Source organism: Tachypleus tridentatus, chromosome 13 (genome assembly GCF_004210375.1).
Source record: "Tachypleus tridentatus isolate NWPU-2018 chromosome 13, ASM421037v1, whole genome shotgun sequence".
Lineage (NCBI taxonomy): Eukaryota > Metazoa > Arthropoda > Merostomata > Xiphosura > Limulidae > Tachypleus > Tachypleus tridentatus.
In genome coordinates, this window is record NC_134837.1 from 46,150,356 (window position 1) to 46,169,873 (window position 19,518).

The window sequence follows — 19,518 nt, forward strand, 5'->3', positions numbered from 1 at the left end:
ATTTGCTTGCTTATTATTAGATCTCCACTTCATAGGTTCTGGAGAATTGAAGATGTAAAAACTGGGTTTTACTTGTTCTTCCTATTTAAAAAAAAACAAAACAGCATATGTTACAGCGTTTTCTACATTACATAAAATTGTTTTGCCGAGATACCATTGAACCTGTCCATGTGTGACGAGGAAAAGTTTACTTATTTTTAACGTTGAGTGTATTCTAGGAAAAAACCACTTCAAGCATGCGTTAAGGAAAATCCACCGCAACCTTAGGTCAAGCTTTTTTCATAAACGAAAAGCTACTCGCAAATTATGGTTGACTATTACTGAAGAGAAGCAAAAACATATTCGACATTATTATATATATATATGTATATACATATAAAGGTTTAGCAAATACTGTTCATAGTACATTCAAGAGTCAAGTAGAAAGAACGTTTGTGACCAAAAGGTAAGATGTTCTTGCTTTTAAAATTGATAAAATATAATAGAAGAAGTATACATAATCCATGAAAACTGTTATTATTATGCAGGCGAAAACATAATACATCATGTGTCAGTTCGCAGAAAACAAAGAAAAAAGTTTGTAAAATCAGTAGAATTACACTGATATAACATTGCGGAAGATATTGCGTGAGAAATGTTTGTGATAAGTAAAATGAGTGAGCTATTCATGATTTCATTGTGGTTCGTAGTTCATTTGTTTCTACAATTTGTTTTGTTTCGATAGTAATGTTGTTTGCACTAGAATAATATCGGATGTTTATTGGAAATTATTAAATCTTGCATCTTTTATTTTTTCTTAAACCACTAATATTAGGTGGTAAATATACAAGTGAAACGTTTTTCACTAACTTTAATAAGTGGTTTCATATGTCTTACTTCAATTTTACTTACAATAAGATCTTCATTTATAAACTACAAAGAAACAAGACTGAAATTTATACTGGTGGTTAGAAACGTTAAACTATCACATAAATTTGAGGCAATATATATTTAAAATCATAGTGTAACCTATTATTTTAAATTTCATACTTGTTATCACTCAGAAAGTGTAATTTATTGAGAAACAGTATTCAGCATGAGAAAGGTACTGAATATTCTCTCATTTACATAGAAAACATGCACATATACATGTAACAAAGGAAAATTATCACTTTTTGGCTAACCTCCCGCTGGTACAGCGGTATGTCTTCCGATTTACAACGCAAAATCAGGGGTTTGATGGGCTCAGCAGATAACCCGACGTGGCTTTCTATAAGAAAACACACACACATTTTTGGCTATTTCACAATGTATATATATTTAATACTGGCGAAAGAGCCCGGTTTATCTCGTGTTATGTTGAAATATTTTAAATGACTATATACGTGTGTGTGCATTCTAAACCGATTTTAGCATAGAAGAATATTAAAAAATGTTTCCAACATAAACATCAAAAGAAAGTACAGTGAGAAAGAATTACTTATTGATAATAAATAATTCTTAATTCACTGTATTTTCCTTATCATTGAGTTAAATATTTCACATTTATATTTAATAACATATCCTAGAGTTAAGTGCATGAAATTTATTATGAAATTATATCTTTTCTGAATTAAGGTGTTTTCTGTTATATCGCCAAAGTTTTAGTAAAAAAAAAAACTCTTTAATCGATAAGGACACTAAATTAAGAAATCAATAAATATTTTTTTCTAGTTTCGTTGTTTATATATATCATTTTATAATTTCAGTACATACACTAACAGCAATATTAGGTTATACTTTTGTTAATAAGCAACATGACATAAAAACTATTGCTGGAATACAATGTTACGGAACACATATATTAAATAATTGCCTTTAAAACATAAAACAAAAAAGTTGAAAATTTCTGTCGCAATGTCCACCTATTTTTTCTACTGTCTGATCTACAATACACTGAAAAGGTTCAAGTGTGTTATTTAATTCTCTTTCAGAGTGCACACGTATTTATGTTCACGGTAACATCTCATTTTACTGCATTGTTTTTATTAAACATGAGGTTATTAAAGAATTACTTTAAGACTGCTGAAACAAGTAAAGTTTCCGTGCATTTTGGGGGTGTAGAAAAATCCGTTTTCATTAAGTTCCATACTTTTCATCAGTCTGTTTGTTTGTTATGGACAAATTTACACAAAAGGCTATATGTAGTCTGCCCACCAAGAATATCTACACGGTTTCTGACAGTATAAGTCCGCAAACATACCTCTGCTACGGGGAAGTACATTTTGTCAGTCATTCAACAATGATTTCCATTCATTTTTGATGTGCTTCTATACTAGTTATTATACATACTAAAATCTAATCACCTTGGTAATAAAACAATAACATAAAACATAACTGTGTTCCAGTTAATATGTTTCTTTTTATATTAGTATTTATTATGAATAACACGTATTTTCAATCATGTGCTTTTAATATACTCATTGTCTGTGTGGTAGAAATCTCGATTATATTTGTACTACTTCATGTCGTAAATTTACCATTAAGGTTTTTTTTTTTCAATAATCATTTAAAGTGTATTGGTTTCCATACTCTCACGTAACACATTACTAGTTCTTACTGCTATTTAGTCACTAATGTTTTGTTATATTGCTATCAAATATACCTAACAACCTAGTTTTCGTATATTTTTTAAATATTTACAGGTACTAATAAAACAAAATGATTATGAAAATTTCTCTGGTGTTATTACTTTCAACTGTAATATATAACTGTATAGGAAGTGAAATTCAGGGCAAACATTGTCCGCGTTGTGGTTCAAGAAACTGGGGATCAGGTAAACCAGGTGGTGGTGGTGGTGGTGGAGGAGGAGGAGGAGGGGGAGGCTCTGGTAAAGGATTTGGAGGTGGATTTGGATTTGGTAGTGGTAGTGGTAGTGGAAGTGGTGGTGGTGGTGGTGGTGGTGGTGGTGGTGGAGGTGGAGGATGGAGGATGGATAAAGGATGGAGGAAGTGGAGGCAGACTGGAGGAAGGAAACTAGTCATAGTGGTGAAAGGAGACTGGAAGGAAGAAACTAGTCATAGTGGTAGAAATCAGACATAGAGAAGGAACATGGACAAGAGAGTGACCTGACACAAGAGGTAGACCTGGAGGAGGGCATCATGGTGGTGGAAGTGAAACAGACATGGAGGAGGATAGACAGACAAGAAGGTGGAACTGGAGGAGGGGAAACTATCATAGTGAGAAAATGAAGGGACCTGGAAGGAGGGCTAGGTCATAGTGGGAAATGGAGAGGACCATCTGGAAGGAACTATCATAGTGGAAGATGAAATGAACATGGAGGAGACCTGACAAAGGAGGTGGACCTGGAGGAGGGCTATTCATAGTGGGAAATGACCTGAGGACCTGGACAAGGAACTGAACCTGGAGGAGGGAAACTAGTCATAGTAGAAATGAAACAGACAGAAGAGACAGACAAGGAGGACTGGAAGAGAGCTAGTCATAGTGGAGAAAGGACCTGGAGGACCTGGACAAGGAGGTGACCTGGAAGGAAACTAATCATAGTGGAGAAAGTGAGAACATGGAGGAGGACCTGGACAAGGAGTGGACTTGGAAGGAAAAACTAATCATGGTGGGGAAAATGACCTGGAGGGACTTGGACAAGGAGGTGGACTTGGAGGAGGGGCTAGTCATGGTGGGGGAAGCGGACTTGGAGGAGGACTTGGACAAGGAGGTGGACTTGGAGGAGGGGCTGGTCATGGTGGGGGAAGTGGACTTGGAGGAGGACTTGGACATGGTGGTGGACTTGGAGGAAAAAGGTGGACATGGAGTGGGACAAGTGGACTTGGAGGAGGACTTGGTCATGGTGGTGGAGGAGGATTTGGGCAAGGTGGTGGACTTGGAGGAGGACTTGGACAAGGTGGTGGACTTGGACAAGGTGGCGGACTTGGAGGAGGGTCCTACAGCTATGGTGAAGGACATTCTTCTTATCAATTCCATACACTCCCAAATTGTATTTACATTTGCTCCTTGAAACACTGCAATCCTGTTAAATGTCATTACAAATGTGTGCCTAAACCGACATGCCTTCCTTCAGGAGGTGGAGGAATATGGGGACGTAAAGGACCAGGATCTAAGGGTATGCATATTAAAATATTTTATCCATCTTGTTATATATTAGGTATATTACAAAAATAAATCTCATATATTTCTCAAATTCATCGAGTAGGTTAATATATGCATCTTAAGATGGAGATAACTTCAGAAGGTTGAAACGTTGTTCTTTGCTTTATTTTGGTAAAAGTGGTAATACCCATACAAGCTGTCCTGAGATACATTTTTACCTGAAGTGGGTTTTTCGTCATCGCGAATAAGTTAATATATGTTTTGTTACTACTTAAAATCATGATATTTATTATTTTACCATTATCATATCATTTTTAAGTAAACTGTGCATTCTGTTTGTCTAATTATTTTATGATTATTTATTGTATAATAGGTAACAATGAATTGGAAATCACGAAGCCTGTTTCGGAAAAAGTAGAAAGTTTTGAATACAAACCAGAGTCCTAAGGTGATAATTTTTTTTTTTAATTTTTGGCAGCACTCACAACACGTAATATATCAGAAAAAATCTATGTAATAGAGAAAATTGTAATGTTTTTTTTACTTATTATCTCATCATAAAGAATTCAGAGTATATTTAAAACTAACGTAACGAAAAACGCTAAATTCGTCGCTTCATTTTCCAGTTGTGATTCTGCAACTGCGCTACTATAGGAACAGTATATAGTTCTTATCGTGTAAGGCACATATAGAAAATCGCTCTTACTCATTGGATTATGTTAAAATATTTTAAAATCATTGCATCATACCTTATGAAAAATGATATACATATACAACCACCCTAGAGACTAATATGAAGCTTATAATTGTAAATTTATCTCTTTATGTAAGAATATAAAACGCTTAAACTGGCTAAAAATCCTATATATTCATTTCTGTTTATAACTAGCATCGTAGTTTACCTTACTTTTGTGGCTGAATCTGTAGCAACAGTTATAACACACAAATGAAATCTTTCATTTTCTATGTGGTATCAAATAAACATACTTTATCTTTTTTGATACTCTCCACGAATGTGCACACTAACGTATTCAGCCTGATTAGTTGAAATTTATTTACTTTAACTACCAATTATGCTGGGAAGATTTGTCTTATCTTAAAGTAGATATGCGAATAAAAAAGTGTATTTAGTGTATAAAAGAAAACTAAAGTTTAGAGCTCTTGCTCTCAAAACACTTGCTTTGTTGATTGTAAAAAGTTTTTAAATATTTATTCATTTCCTATTTGTTATTTAATTTCCTTGGAAAGAAATGCTTTATATTTTTATTATTCATTCAAACGTCTATTCTCTTTCAGTTGAAATCCTGCATGAAGCACGTCTACTTAAGTTGTCAACGTACTTACTTTTAACCCACAATCGGATCCCATTTATGTTCTGTGCGAATTGTCTCAGATATTTGGTTGATTGTAATGCCTAAAAAATATGAAATGTATATAAAATTTATCGTATTTTGTTAAATAAATTTTTGTTTAATTACATACACAATTATGTGTGAAAAGTCTGTTTATTAATTCAAAAATGATGCCATTGCCAGTTTTGCGATGAAAGTAACTCAGAAAATGTTTGGCAAACAGTTTTCACAGCAACAGTAACCCAGGCTTTAGGAACAAAATATTCGTGGAAAATAATTATAGTGCATCCTTATCTAATATGGAAAGTATAATAACTATTATTACATAATTTGAGACAAATATGTACCTACATATTTAACAAATTTATATCATTACACGGATACCTTTTCACTAGCAAACTCTAGTAAATAGTTTACAGTCAAAACTATAAGTTATAATTTCTTGAAAGGAAAATGTTTTAATAGCCTGACAATGTAAAATTTTATTTAATGGTAAAATTGTCCTATGAAAAACTCTTAAGAATAAAATGCAATCGAGCAATTATTATCACTAATAAATGTGAGTATACGTATATTAATTAACATTTATTAATTAAAATATTGATACGGCAATTAGTTTTTAAATACTATACATAAAATATTTAACTTCAATTTAGCTCACAGAAACTAATTATGAAACAGTGCAGTAACGACTATGATTTAATGTATAAAATTATGCATTAACTATGTGGTATAAATATGTAAGTTTAATACTAACAAAAGTTTTTGATTTTTTTTCTAATTTATTTGGGAAGTTCATCATCGTGGACTTATCATATCTGCATTGATTACAAATGTATAACAATTGTATATCCTAAAACGTAGACGCATCATTTAAAAGACAATACTTCACCTTAACAACTTATTTATTTGCTTCACGGCAATTTCCAGACATTCAATTGTGCTATGCAGTCAGGATAGATTTATGTTTAGAAAATTTCCCGAAGAAGGATATAGATACACGTAGCTTCTTAAATGATACAAAGCCAAAGAGCTTCACGTTTCTGAGACAGGAATCTTCAGTGTTGTCCAGAGAAACTAGAAAACTCGCAAATGAAAGTGTTTAAAACAGCGGACATCAAAATCACAAATCCACGTTAATTCATAACAACATCACAATCCACAAATAATCGAGTCGGACAACGAAATAGCAGATTTTGACGGAAAATAACATTCTAGTGAATCTGGTCATGTTTTCTTGTGCTTTTCATAAGCAGCGAAGATTTAAATGTAAAGAAATGATCAAAAAGCAAACAATTACAAATATCTAGCAATATGTCATAACTAATGGCTGTTTTCACGATATATATTCTGTAAAAACGTATTCAAAAGCAATCTCATTTAATCACACACCTGCCTGTTATTTTGATGTCTCTCCAATACATTATTTTGCCTTTTTGTGTAAAAACAATCTTATAAACCCGTCTTCACGGCGAATGAAAGGACATGAGAACATTTGTCAAAATCTGAGAGGATTAAGGTAACCTAGCTGTCTTTCCTAGAAGTTCATTACAAGATAACTGTAGTGTTTAGAAACATCTCGTAAACAAAGTCGTTACAATTTCATCATACAATGATCAAAAGTAGTGTGAATTTCAACACGGCTGAAGTATCGTTTTTTTATTTATGACTGATTTACTGTTTTATATTTATTTCAATATCCACGTTTATTTCAGTTAAGTATATGTTTAGAAGTTCTTGTAACTGATCCAAGATTAATGATAATTTTTATTACCAAACTAAATTTCCTATTCCATCTGTGTGATGCGCTGACGTTGTATTATCTCTGAAAAATATTCAATATTTAAGTATTTTTCTATTTAATATTTCCTAGTTTCTTACATGTAGAGCAAAGGAAATGAGAAATAGAATATTTATTGCAGTCTGACCTTTATAATACATATAAAGTAATTATTATAAAACATATAAAAATTTTATTATTCACTACACTTGAGGCTGAAAGTACAAATTTCTAGAATATAATAATATGTAAAAAAATTATCTTTACAATGCTAATTGAAACATTCACTCACCCACCCGAATCCGTTATTAACAAACTGTTTTAAACTAACTATAATAAGGAACTATTTAGTTACATTAACACCTGATCATGATATATTGAAGAAAATCCTCACAGTAGCACGGCGATATATCTGCGGACTTACACTGCTAGAAACCTGGTTTCATTACCCGTTTTGGGCAGAGTACACATAGACCATTATATTGCTTTTTATTTAATATAAAAGAAACATACAAAACACTGTAATTATTTTTTACTAATCAGTCACAAATAAGTACCATATTTGTGTAAATTGTGTAAATTTGTGTAAATGAGCCAAAACAAATTACAGAATAACTGAATTATAATTATAATATAGCATATAAAAATGGAAAATAAACCGTCTCTTACACAACCTTCAGTAAATTCAAGTGTTTCGCCAATGTTAAACAGACAAGTATCAGATTATATAACTGTTTACAAATATTAATGTTTGAACTCCGACTATTTTATTGTTTTGGTAATACATGCGTTTAATACGGTTAAATACTAATGCATCTAAAGCGTCTGCAATAATCTGATCACAATTACACGATGTAGACGGTTGAAGAACATCATTGAATGGAAGCTGAAACAAGGCGACACAAATACATGTGGGAAAGTGGGAAAAAGATTCTTTCCAACCAAATACTAAGTAAATAATCCATCTATATCAAAATATATAAATGTACAGAAGTGTCGCTAGTTGCATATTAGGTGAAAATTATGGTAATAGGCAAAGAACCGCATCAGAGATTTTATATGATATTTTGTTGTTAATTTCCAAACCAAAAATCGATAAACACGATAGAAAACAAATTTTGCCTCTTGATAAAGGGTACACCCATAACTGATAATCAATGACCGTGATGAACTGCAAAGTTGTTGCAACATTTGTCAAATGTCAAATGGAAAGATGACCAATAAGTGGACTAGAGAAGGTACCATCGACTTTCATGTATCTGACATAGTCCGCCATAATCATAATATTGAGTCTAAAAAAGTCAGTTTATAGCATGAGGATAAAATAATAGTACTTTAGTGATCAAATTAATTAAAAGATGATAGGATCATAGACAGTGTCACATGTTATGATTAAATATTATTTAACATAGTATATTAAACAACAAAATCCCCAATTCCCCTTTAAGAAATTAATTTAAATATTCGGTATTTAATGTACAATTACACTGAGTGGTACACAAATGACTGAAAAGTCTTTACTGTTAAACATTGCTACATGATAAAATTTAAAGGTTGACCCATTGGTGTATATTTATTTTTTGAATACTTTCAGTAAGAGAATATATACTTTTGAAAACATACAAATATTAGTTAAAGAACCATTGCTGAAAATCAATCCATATGTTGGCGTCTATAATTGCGAAAGTGTTGTATAAATACTTTACTAGTTATAAAGTTGCATTAGCAGCATTTAATTTAGTTTTATATATGTGTGTGCGTGCGTAATTCGAAGTGTTATACTGCTACTTACGGAACCAGTTTGTTTGTTTGTTTTTTAATTTCGCACAAAGCTACTCAAGAGCTATCTGTGCTAGCCGTTCCTAATTTAGCGGTGTAAGACTAGAGGGAAGGCAGCTAGTCATCACCACCCACCGCCAACTCTTGGGCTACTCTTTTACCAACGAATAGTGGGATTGACAGTCACATTATAACGCCCTCACGACTGAAAGGGCGAGCATGTTTGGCGCGAAGGGGATGCGAACCCGCGACCCTCAGATTACGAGTCGCACGCCTTAACACGCTTGGCCATGCCGGTCCCTATGGAACCAGATCTTTACGTTTGGAGAAATCAACCAATGTTGGACAAGATTTTACCATGTGAGGAAGTATCATATCTGCAGATGAATTGTAGCTGAAAGAAATGAAACTAGTCGTTCTGGGAGGATCTGATACGCTAGTTTTTAATGTACAAAAGCTGGCTTACAGAAGAATACTCAAAGTTGATTTTTACAATTTACGGAACGAATACGGAAAAATATTAATAAATAACACGGAGGAAAAAATTTGGAAAAGATATTGTTTCACTACTTTATAACTTCTTACTTTTTTCACTTACTTTATAAAGTTCACTACTTTATAACGAGATATATTAACAAATAACAAATTTCGAGTCAGAAGAAGCCATCGCACACCTGGTGAGTTTGTATGGGAATGATCAAAGCGGTACGCTAATTTAAGGAAGCTTACATGTCAATATGGTTGGTTCATCCATCTAGTTTGATAGAAGAGAGTCCTAGGCTTAAAAACATTATTAATGAAAGGAACATATTTGAAGTTAGAAAGTACGCAACTGGAAAATATAACCATTTTTATACATAAAACCTTGATGATAAATTACTCTGCACCATCATCAATATTCTTATTATTTTGATTTAGTTAATTTGGAGTTCGAGTGTAGGCTTAGATCTCAAAAGAATCTGAAGAATAATGGTTTAAGACCTCAGTAAGGTCTCAGAACTTGGACATACTACTCAGGATGTCGGGTCATGATCTTTGCTCCCTCGATGCTAGTCTAGCAGTGTTATGTACTGTACACTGAATATGTGCTTGTTAATTTATATTGAAGTTGTTCCAAGATTATTAACATCTGTTAATGTCAAAATTGAAATTATTAAAAATCACGCATTATCAGAATCGTTAGGTCTATTCCTCAAGTTCAACTTGCTTCACAAGTCTACTGCTATGCTGTCAGAATAAAAGAGAAAAACATCACTTATATAATCAAGTAAAGTATAGAAGTCTTAGGAGAAAAAAAAAACTCGATCGATCCAAAGCTTATCTGGGACACTTCTTTTCTCTGTTGTTGTTAAATGACGTTTTACTAAAGAAAAGAAACTTTCGAATTGTTAAGTCTTCCAATTAAAAAATAGTTACCAACGATAGCTAATGTCCTATAAAAACGATTAATAGCAAGTAGAACAACTAAATGTTTTACAAACATTATTTACTCTGTCCATGTGAAGGAAAAATTTACCTCGATCCTATTCTTAATATTTATGTTTTATATCAACTAGCAAACTTAATAGTTAGTAGTATATACGTTTAATCTTATGTACAAGTGTGAAATATTCTGCTGCAATCCAAGCTCATATTATTACATACGCCGTTGTTTCTTTGACAGTTTAAATACGTATTGATTTCTGTGTTATATATATAATACCTAGTATTATGTATGAAACACTTCTATTACTCATGTAGCCTTTGCATGTTGTAAAGTGTTTGAATGTGTCAGTTCTCTTGCTTTAGTCTTGCATTTTGAGAGCAAGATATTATCCTCACATTTTAATAAATTAAATATTACGCAATACTTTCTTTTCGATGTCTTAATTAAAAGACTCAACGTATGTTTTTCAGGAAAATTTAACCTATTTTCTAACAAACAAATGGTTGTACTATAACAGAATACAATGCTGTATATATAATATTGTATTACTTCTAAACAGTTTGAAAAATGAAGAAAAACCATTAACCCCTAAAACCGTTTCAAGACTTAATAAAGAAAGGGAGGGAAAATAAAATTACTTTATATTAGTAATAATCAAAACAATAGCCAAAGCTAAAGGAAAGATCTTAAAGAAAGGAATGTTTGTGTGTTTGATATATATTTCTAAATAAAAAGAAATAAACATTTTTATATTTAAGATGTTTCCTTTATCCTTAACTGATTGGGGTAATCATATATTAGACGTTATACTCAGTTCAGGTATATACCGTTTCTTAACGATTTTTAAAAACTGTTATACAGTTACATATTATAATTTATCACAGACGAGTCTCTACTTTATTATGTCACTTAATACGATTTCAAATAGCCCGACATTTTAATTTTACTTTAGAAGTTAATTGAATGGCAATGTGTATTACATTTATGGCATTTGCCAACAAGATTCATGCACGCAATTTTCATAACACAAATACATTTTAATACATAAACAGCAATACAGTTTATAATAACTGTTATTACAAATAATGATTTAAATACCAAAAGCTATATACAGATTTTTAGTATTTTCGTTTCGGTTTCACATGTTATGAACAATGCATCAGAATATGTTATTTTCGAAACATCTTACAAGGCAAATATGCTGTTTTTAAATAAATAGCTACTTCTACCAGTGGCTCAAAGGTATGTCGGTGAACTCCTACTGCTAGAAAGTTGCTTTCGATACCTGTAGAGGGCAGATTACTGATAGCATATTGTGTATCTTTGTGCTAAATTCGAAACAATCAGATTAATAATCGTTTTCCATTTTGTAGTAATATGGAATATTTACTGTGATATAAAACACTCAAGAAAACATTAAAAGTTTTAAAAGCTAGGTATTTTTAACTATTATTGTAAGATTTTATCAACAAAGAATTTTTTTGGATATTTACGCAAAGCTATTAAAGTCTAATCTGCAACAACTATCCCTGATTCTGAACTAATAGACTAGTAAAAGAGCCATATAAACAGCAACGTCTTCCACATTTATATATTTAAAAACGGCTGGTATGGATAGAGAAAGCACTATGTAGAGGAGCGAACAACGTTTCGACCTTCTTCGGTCATCGTCAGCTTCACAAAGAAAGAAAGGGTTACTGACCGGTAGCTGACCACAACCGTAATGAGAAACAAGCAGAAAAATGGAAATTAGATTCAGAGAAAAAAAAGATACTTTCACACGTTTTCGAACACTGCAACTCAAATAAACACAACATAACCATATAAGATACCTAAATATTAAGTAGGGAAACAAATATAAGCAAACGCAAAATCAAAGAAGTCCTACTTATACAACAACTAAAACCAAAATTAAACTAATATAAAGGAACACCTTTATACCTATACTAATTGATAACCTGACATCCACCTGCAACGCCCCTACAATCCCCTATCTTTTTATACTTTCGTTCCTAGGACATGTGTCCGTCAAGAGTCACATTCAAACTCTCTCTTTCTTAACATGAAGATGACCTATGAAAGCCGAAACGTTGTTTCCTCCTTATCAATAAAAACGTTAACACCCATACCAGCTGTTATGAGATACATTTATACCTTGATAATATGATTTTATTAAAGAAATAGTATTGATTATTTCCTACAAAAAATTATTTGAAACTTTTCCGTGAAAAATTTTTTGGTAACGGAATTAAAATTATTTGAAATGTTTTTTTTTTTTATCTCTAATGACTATTTTGGGATAGACTTCTAAGTAACTGGAATAAAAGAGTTGTCGATTTCACTCAAGAACACAGGGGACTAGTTGCATTAGCTGTCCCAAATTCAGCAATGAAAGACTAGAAAAATGCAGCTTGTCATCACCACCCACTGACAAATCTGGGGCTACTCTTTTGCCAACGAATAGTGGGATTGACCGTCACATTTTAACCCCTCACGGCTGTGAGGGTGGGCATGTTTGGAAAGTCAAAGATTCAACCCCGCGACTCTCAGACTGCGAGCCGTTTTGTTTTCATTTCTTTTTAACGGTATTAACAGTATAGCTCGAAACATTTTCATATGATTTTGATGAAATTTGGTAGAAAGGCTAAACGTCCCTAAAGGCCACTTTAATTAATACAGCGGTAAGGATCAAAGCCATACTACGAAGCAAGCACTTTCGTTATGTTGAGAGCAATTCGAGTCTTTGAAAACTTGTCAAATTTAAAAACAAGCTGAATAAAAAGAGAAAGTTAATGGCTTATGAAGAAACTCATTATAAACTACTTGAGGTGTAAGGATATTAAGAAAAAATTAATTAAAGAAATAAAAGACGATTTAAGCGGAAAGCTTGAAACATTATAACGCTAAGATGTCGAGTTTTACATGTAAGACAGCCTCAGAGTAAATAATGCGTTTTGCGCGTATAAGAAAGAAAAAAAAAGAAGTAAAATATACTATTTTACTATTTTGTGCATATTTTCACTAATAGCTCAGATAAAATATGTTGCTTCGAAATAATACGATTATTTATTAATTAACAAATATTACGTCTTCGTTCAAAGTTTTAAAATTTGCAATATTATTACGCATTTAACCTTTAAACCTCAGTCAAGTTCTTAGAAGTTGAATATTTCTTAACTGTGCTTTATTTTCAAGAAACGTTCCAATACCGATTAACTGTGACGAAGCTGACAATGACCTATAAATGTAAATACAACAGTTTCACATTTTTCATGAAATTGTTCTTTTTGTCCTTTTATATTTTTTAAATGATACGTCGCAATACCTTCATTCTGTACTAGTTTTCTTGCTTATTATCAGATCTCCAGCTCATAGGTTCTAGAGAACTTAACTGATCCAAGAACCAGATTTTACTTGTTCTTCTTAGTAATAAGGTATATGCTACAACGTTCAGTACATTACAAATGCTGATATACTATTAAATTTGCCATGTATGACAAGAAAAAGGTTATTTATTTTTAACGTTGAAGGTATTCCAGGAAAAAAGTCACATCGGGAATGCGTCAAGGAAACCCCACCGCAACCTTAGGTCAAGTTTTTTTCATAAACGAAAGGTTACTTGCAAATTATGATTAAGTATTTTCTCAGCAAGAGCAAAAAAAAAAAAAATGACGGTATTGTATATATGTATATATATAAAGGATCAGCATATACGGTTCACAGTATATTCCAGAGCCGAGGAGAAAGAACGTTCGTAACTAAAAGGTAAGATGCTCTTGTTTGTTTGTTTTTTACTTTGGGCGATAATAGTGATCAAATAATACAAAAAAAGTATACACAACCACCGAAAGTTGCTAATTACGATGCAGGCTATAACATAATACATGATATGAGTTATTTTGCAGAAAGTGTAGAGAAAAAAAAAAAGAGTTAATAAAATCAGTACAGCGCCACTGGTATTAAAATGCGGAAGATATTGCGTGAGAAATGTTTGTGAAATGTGAAATGAGAAGATGAGCTAGAGTTAATCATGATTTCATCGTGGTTCATTTGTTTCTGCAATTTATTCTGTTAAAATTTTTTTCGATAGTAATGTTGTTTGCACTAGAATAATATTGTATGTTTATTGAAAATTATTAACTCTTGTATCTTTTATTTTTATCTTAAACCGTTAATCACTATTACGTGATAAACTGATGTCTAAATGTACAATTAAGTGAAACGCTTTTCACTAACAATTGGTCCCCGTTGTGATAGCTGTAAGTCTTCAGACTCACAACGTTAAAATCAAGGGTTCGATTTCTCTTCGTTGGCACAGCAAGTAGCCCGATGTAACTTTGCTATAAGAAAACACATACATTAACAATGGACAAGTGAATGCATATATCTGTCAATGTTACCTGCGACAAGAACTTCAGTTATACAACAGACGAAAACAAGAGTGAAATTTATGTTGGTGGTTAGCAAAGTTAAACTAACAAATAAATTTAAGAGAAAATGTATTTAAAATCGCAGCGTAACGAATATATATGTATATATATATATATTATCTATAATGCTTATTATCTCTGAGAAACTATATTCTATTTAAAAAGGTGCTGAACATTTGATTTCCTCATTTATATGGATAAATACATACATATATATATATATTACACATGTAACAAACGAAAATCATTATTTTGGGATATTTCACAATATATGTATATATATTTAACACTAGAGAAAGAACCCGGTTTCTGTCGGGTTATAAGGTTGACATATATTATATAACTCTGTCACTGTGTGCGTATTGTAAACCTATAGAATAATATAGAACAATAGTCAAAATATCTTAAACATTTTCACTTCCCAGAAACATAAAAAAGTCGTAAAGAAAGCACAGTAAATTAAAAATATTTTTGAAATAAATAATTTTTAATTTACTGTTTTTTCTCTATCAGTGCATTTACTGTATTTTCTTTATAATTCTGTTAAATATTTCACATTTATATTTGATAACAGCCTAGAACCAAGTGCATAAAATCTATCTTGAAAGTTAAGATATGAATTCAAATTTAAATAATTTGATTTATGGTGTTTTCTTTTATATCAATGCATCTCAAGACGGCTGATATGGGTGTTAAAACTTGCTGGGAATGGTGTTGCTTTCATAACACTAATGTCTTTTGTTTGTTTCTTTTTATAAAAAAACAAACATCTTTAACAAATGGAGACCTTAAATTAAGATCTCAACAATATTTCATTTTATACTTTCACTTCATAGTTTATTTAAAATTAAGCAAAAAAGCTACACAATGGGCCATCTATGCTCTGCCCACCGATTTCTAGCGTTTCTGTGCTACTAAGGGGTTTAGTACATAGACTAACATATTAGAATATATTTTTATTGCTAAGCAAGAAGACATAAAAGCATTGTTAGAGCGCATTGCTACCGAAATGTCCTGGTGTTTCTATATTTTAGAAGTTGTTAATCTAACTGATTTACTGCTAGGTAAGCTATGGGTTGGTAGCACATACCTCATGATTTATAACGGATGTACACTAGTCTATATTGATAAAATAACTTCTTTGTACGTGATTTATATTTGTAATATAACGTTTCGTTTAGTTTAAATTTCATGCAAAACTACTCCAGTGTAGGTACATGTTAGAGATACAGAGAAATTCGTTTTCATTAAGTTCTGTACTTTTCGTCAATCTGTTTGTTTATTAAGGACAAAGCTGCACAAAAGGCTGTCTGTGGTCTGCCAACCACGGATATCGAAACCCGGTTTCTGGCAGCATAAGTCCACAGACATACTACTGTGCCACGAGAGGGGCACTTTGTCAGTCAATCACGTGCTGTTAATGTACTCATTGTCTGTGCAGTAAAAATCTGGATTATATTTGTACTACTTCATGTCGTAGACTTACCATTAAGATTTTTTTTTCAATAATTATTTAAAGTGGATTGGTTTCCATACTCTCACATAACACATTAATAGTTCTTACTGTTATTTAGTCACTAATTTTTTGTTATATTGCTATCAAATATACCTAACAACCTAGTTTTCGTATATTTTTTTAAATATTTACAGGTACTAAGAAAACAAAATGATTATGAAAATTTCTCTGGTGTTAGTACTTTCAACTGTAATATATAACTGTATAGGAAGTGAAATTCAGGGCAAACATTGTCCGCGTTGTGGTTTAGGAAACTGGGGATCAGGTAAACCAGGCGGTGGTGGTGGTGGTGGAGGAGGAGGAGGGGGAGGTTCTGGTAAAGGATTTGGAGGTGGATTTGGATTTGGTAGTGGTAGTGGAAGTGGAAGTGGTGGTGGTGGAGGCGGTGGAGGTGGGGGTGGAGGATTTGGAGGTGGTAGCGGAGGGGGGTACGGCTCAGGAAGTGGGAGTGGACATGGAGGAGGATTAGGACATAGTGGTGGAAAGTGAGACAGACCTGGAGGAGGGCTGAATCATGGTGGGGAACAGACCTGGACAAGGAGGCGGACCTGATGAAGACCTGACAAGGAGTGTGACATGGAGGAGGGTTAATCATGGTGAGAAATGGACCTGGAGGAGGGCTAATCATAGGTGAAAGCAGACCTGAGGAGGACCTGGACAAGGAGCCGGACATGGAGGAGGGTTAAATCATAATGGAAAATGACCTGAGGAGGACCTGACAAGGAGGAGAGGAAGGACCTAAGAAGGTGGACATGGAGGAGGGGTCATCATGGTGAAAGTGACCTGGAGGAGGGCTAGTCATGGTGGAACAAATGGACCTGGACTGGTCATGGTGGGGAAAACTGGAGGACATGGACAAGAGTGGACCTGACAGAGACATGACAAGGAGGAGACAAGGAGGTGGGGAAATGGAAACTTGGAGGAGGTCTGGACAAGGAGGACCTGGACAAGGAGGTGGACTAGGAGGAGGGGCTGGTCATGGTGGGGGAAGTGGGCTTGGAGGAGGTCTTGGACAAGGAAGCGAACTTGGAGGAGGACTTGGACAAGGAGGTGGACTTGGAGGAGGGGCTGGTCATGGTGGGGGAAGTGGGCTTGGAGGAGGTCTTGGACAAGGAAGTGGACTTGGAGGAGGTGTTGGTCATGGTGGGGGAAGTGGACATGGAGGAGGATTTGGACAAGGAGGTGGACTTGTAGGAGGATTTGGACAAGGAGGTGGACTTGGAGGAGGGTCCTACAGCTATGGTGAAGGACATTCTTCTCATCAATTCCATACTCTCCCAAATTGTCTTTACATTTGCTCCTTGAAACACTGCAATCCTGTTAAATGTCATTACAGATGTGTACCTAAACCGACGTGCCTTCCTTCAGGAGGTGGAGGAATATGGGGACGTAAAGGGTCAGGATCTACGGGTATGCATGTTAAAATATTCTATCCATCTTATTATATAGTTAGTATATTACCAAAATAAATTTTATATTTTTCTCAAATTCATTTTTTTTGTTCTTAATCAATTAGGTTAATATATATTTTGTTGTTATTGAAAATCGTGATATGTATTAATTTGCCATTGTAAATATCTTTCCTAAATGAACTATGGATTCTATGTATCTAAATGGTTTATTATTTATTGTGTAATAGGTAACAATGAACTGGAAATCACGAAGCCTGTTTCGGAAAAAGTAGAAAGTTTTGAATACAAACCAGAGTCCTAAGGTGATGATTTTAATGAAAAATTTTAAGCAACACTCACAGCATGTTATATATCGGAAAAATATATATGTAAAAAATAAAGTGTAATTTTTTTTTTACTTATTACCTCATCATGAAAAATTCAAAGTGTATTGAAAGCTAACGTGACGAAAAACGCTAAATGCATCGTTTTATTTTCCACTTGTGATTTTAAAACTGAATTAATTATTACAGGAACAGTATATAGTTCTTATCGTATAAGTCACATATAGAAAAATCGCTCTTAATCATCGTATTACGGTAGAATACTTTAAATCATTGCATCCTACCTTATGAAGAATGCTATACATATACAACCACCTTAAAGACTAATATGAAGCTCATAATTATAAATTTATCTCGTTATGTTTATGTAAGAATATAGAACGCTTAAGCTTGTTAAAAATGAAATCCTATATATTCATTCTGTTTATAATTAGCACCGCAGTCTATCTTACTTTTGTAGCTGAATATGTAGTAACATTTATAATTCCCAAAGTATATATTTCATTTATTTGTAGTATTAAACAGACGTGTTTTAACTTTGTTAAACTCTAACCAAATGTGCACACTTATGTATTCAGCCTTAGTTGAAATTTATTTACACTGTCTACTAGTTACACTAAAGTTTAAAGCCGTTGCTCTCAAAACTCTCGCTTTTTGTTGATGTAAAGTTTTTAAAATGTTGATTCATGTGTTATTTGTTGCTTAATTTCTTTGTAAAGAAATGCGTTCAATTTTTATTATTCATTCAAATGCCTAATCTCTTTCAGAGAAATCCTACATGAAGCACGTCGACCTAAGCTAAAATTTCAACGTACTTACTTTAATTTTTAACCAACAATAAGATCACATTTACACTCTTTGTTTGAATATAATTTTTAGAAAAGAAACTGTATATAAAATTTGTCGTATTGTATTAAATAAATTTTTGTTTAATTACATTCACAAAGATGTTTGAAAAGTCTGTTTATTAGCTTGAAAATGATGCCATTGCCAGTTTTGGGATGGAAGTAACTCAGAAAGTGTTTGACAGACGGTTCCCATAGTAACAGCAATCCAAACTTTAACAACAAAATATTCGTGAAAAATAATTAAATTTCACCCTTATTTAAGATAGAAATTATAATTTTAAATTTGAAATACGAGGCAACTAAGTAACAACTTGTTAAACAAACAACTGTCATCACACACATGTCCCCAGTAGTACAGTGGTATTTCTGCAAACTTACAACGCTAGAAACTGGGTTTCGATACAAGCGGGGTACAGAGTACGTTTGTGCTCCTTGGGGCAAAAAATATTTATGTGTTTATTAGTTTACATGTCATACATAAAATATCTTAAGTTCAATTCAGCTTACAACAAGTAATTATGAACCAATGTAGTACAGAAAGTACTATAATTTCATATCTTAAATGATGT

General features: G+C 32.9%; 4 protein-coding genes across 4 annotated transcripts; all 4 read left to right on the forward strand.

Annotated features, from left to right (window-relative positions):
* The first annotated feature begins 283 nt into the window (after positions 1–283).
* LOC143236130 (uncharacterized) lies at positions 284–3,060 on the forward strand. The gene is made up of 2 exons (XM_076474418.1): positions 284–445; positions 2,664–3,060. The coding sequence occupies exon 2, from the start codon at positions 2,680–2,682 to the stop codon at positions 3,058–3,060; it is 381 nt and encodes a 126-aa protein (XP_076330533.1). The 5' UTR covers positions 284–445; positions 2,664–2,679.
* Positions 3,061–3,538: 478 nt separating this feature from the next.
* LOC143236131 (uncharacterized) lies at positions 3,539–4,097 on the forward strand. The gene is made up of 2 exons (XM_076474419.1): positions 3,539–3,725; positions 3,795–4,097. The coding sequence occupies exons 1-2, from the start codon at positions 3,539–3,541 to the stop codon at positions 3,989–3,991; spliced, it is 384 nt and encodes a 127-aa protein (XP_076330534.1). The 3' UTR covers positions 3,992–4,097.
* A 9,932-nt stretch (positions 4,098–14,029) lies between these two features.
* LOC143237615 (uncharacterized) lies at positions 14,030–16,867 on the forward strand. The gene is made up of 2 exons (XM_076477064.1): positions 14,030–14,185; positions 16,501–16,867. The coding sequence occupies exon 2, from the start codon at positions 16,517–16,519 to the stop codon at positions 16,853–16,855; it is 339 nt and encodes a 112-aa protein (XP_076333179.1). The 5' UTR covers positions 14,030–14,185; positions 16,501–16,516; the 3' UTR covers positions 16,856–16,867.
* Positions 16,868–17,166: 299 nt separating this feature from the next.
* On the forward strand, positions 17,167–19,047 carry LOC143236133 (uncharacterized). The gene is made up of 4 exons (XM_076474420.1): positions 17,167–17,518; positions 17,549–17,776; positions 18,006–18,080; positions 18,869–19,047. Exons 1-3 carry the CDS (start codon positions 17,167–17,169, stop codon positions 18,077–18,079), a joined length of 654 nt encoding a protein of 217 aa, XP_076330535.1. The 3' UTR covers position 18,080; positions 18,869–19,047.
* The last annotated feature ends 471 nt before the right edge of the window (positions 19,048–19,518 follow it).

Coding starts and splice junctions, on each gene's coding strand:
- LOC143236131 (XM_076474419.1), top strand. CDS start 3,539: ATGGAGGAGGACCTGGACAAGGAGTGGACTTGGAAGGAAAAACTAATC. Junction 3,726..3,794: donor GGGGCTGGTCATGGTGGGGG/AAGTGGACTTGG, acceptor ATGGAGTGGGAC/AAGTGGACTTGGAGGAGGAC.
- LOC143236133 (XM_076474420.1), top strand. CDS start 17,167: ATGGTGGAACAAATGGACCTGGACTGGTCATGGTGGGGAAAACTGGAG. Junction 17,519..17,548: donor TGTTGGTCATGGTGGGGGAA/GTGGACATGGAG, acceptor TTGGACAAGGAG/GTGGACTTGTAGGAGGATTT. Junction 17,777..18,005: donor TAAAGGGTCAGGATCTACGG/GTATGCATGTTA, acceptor ATTGTGTAATAG/GTAACAATGAACTGGAAATC.
- LOC143237615 (XM_076477064.1), top strand. CDS start 16,517: ATGATTATGAAAATTTCTCTGGTGTTAGTACTTTCAACTGTAATATAT.
- LOC143236130 (XM_076474418.1), top strand. CDS start 2,680: ATGATTATGAAAATTTCTCTGGTGTTATTACTTTCAACTGTAATATAT.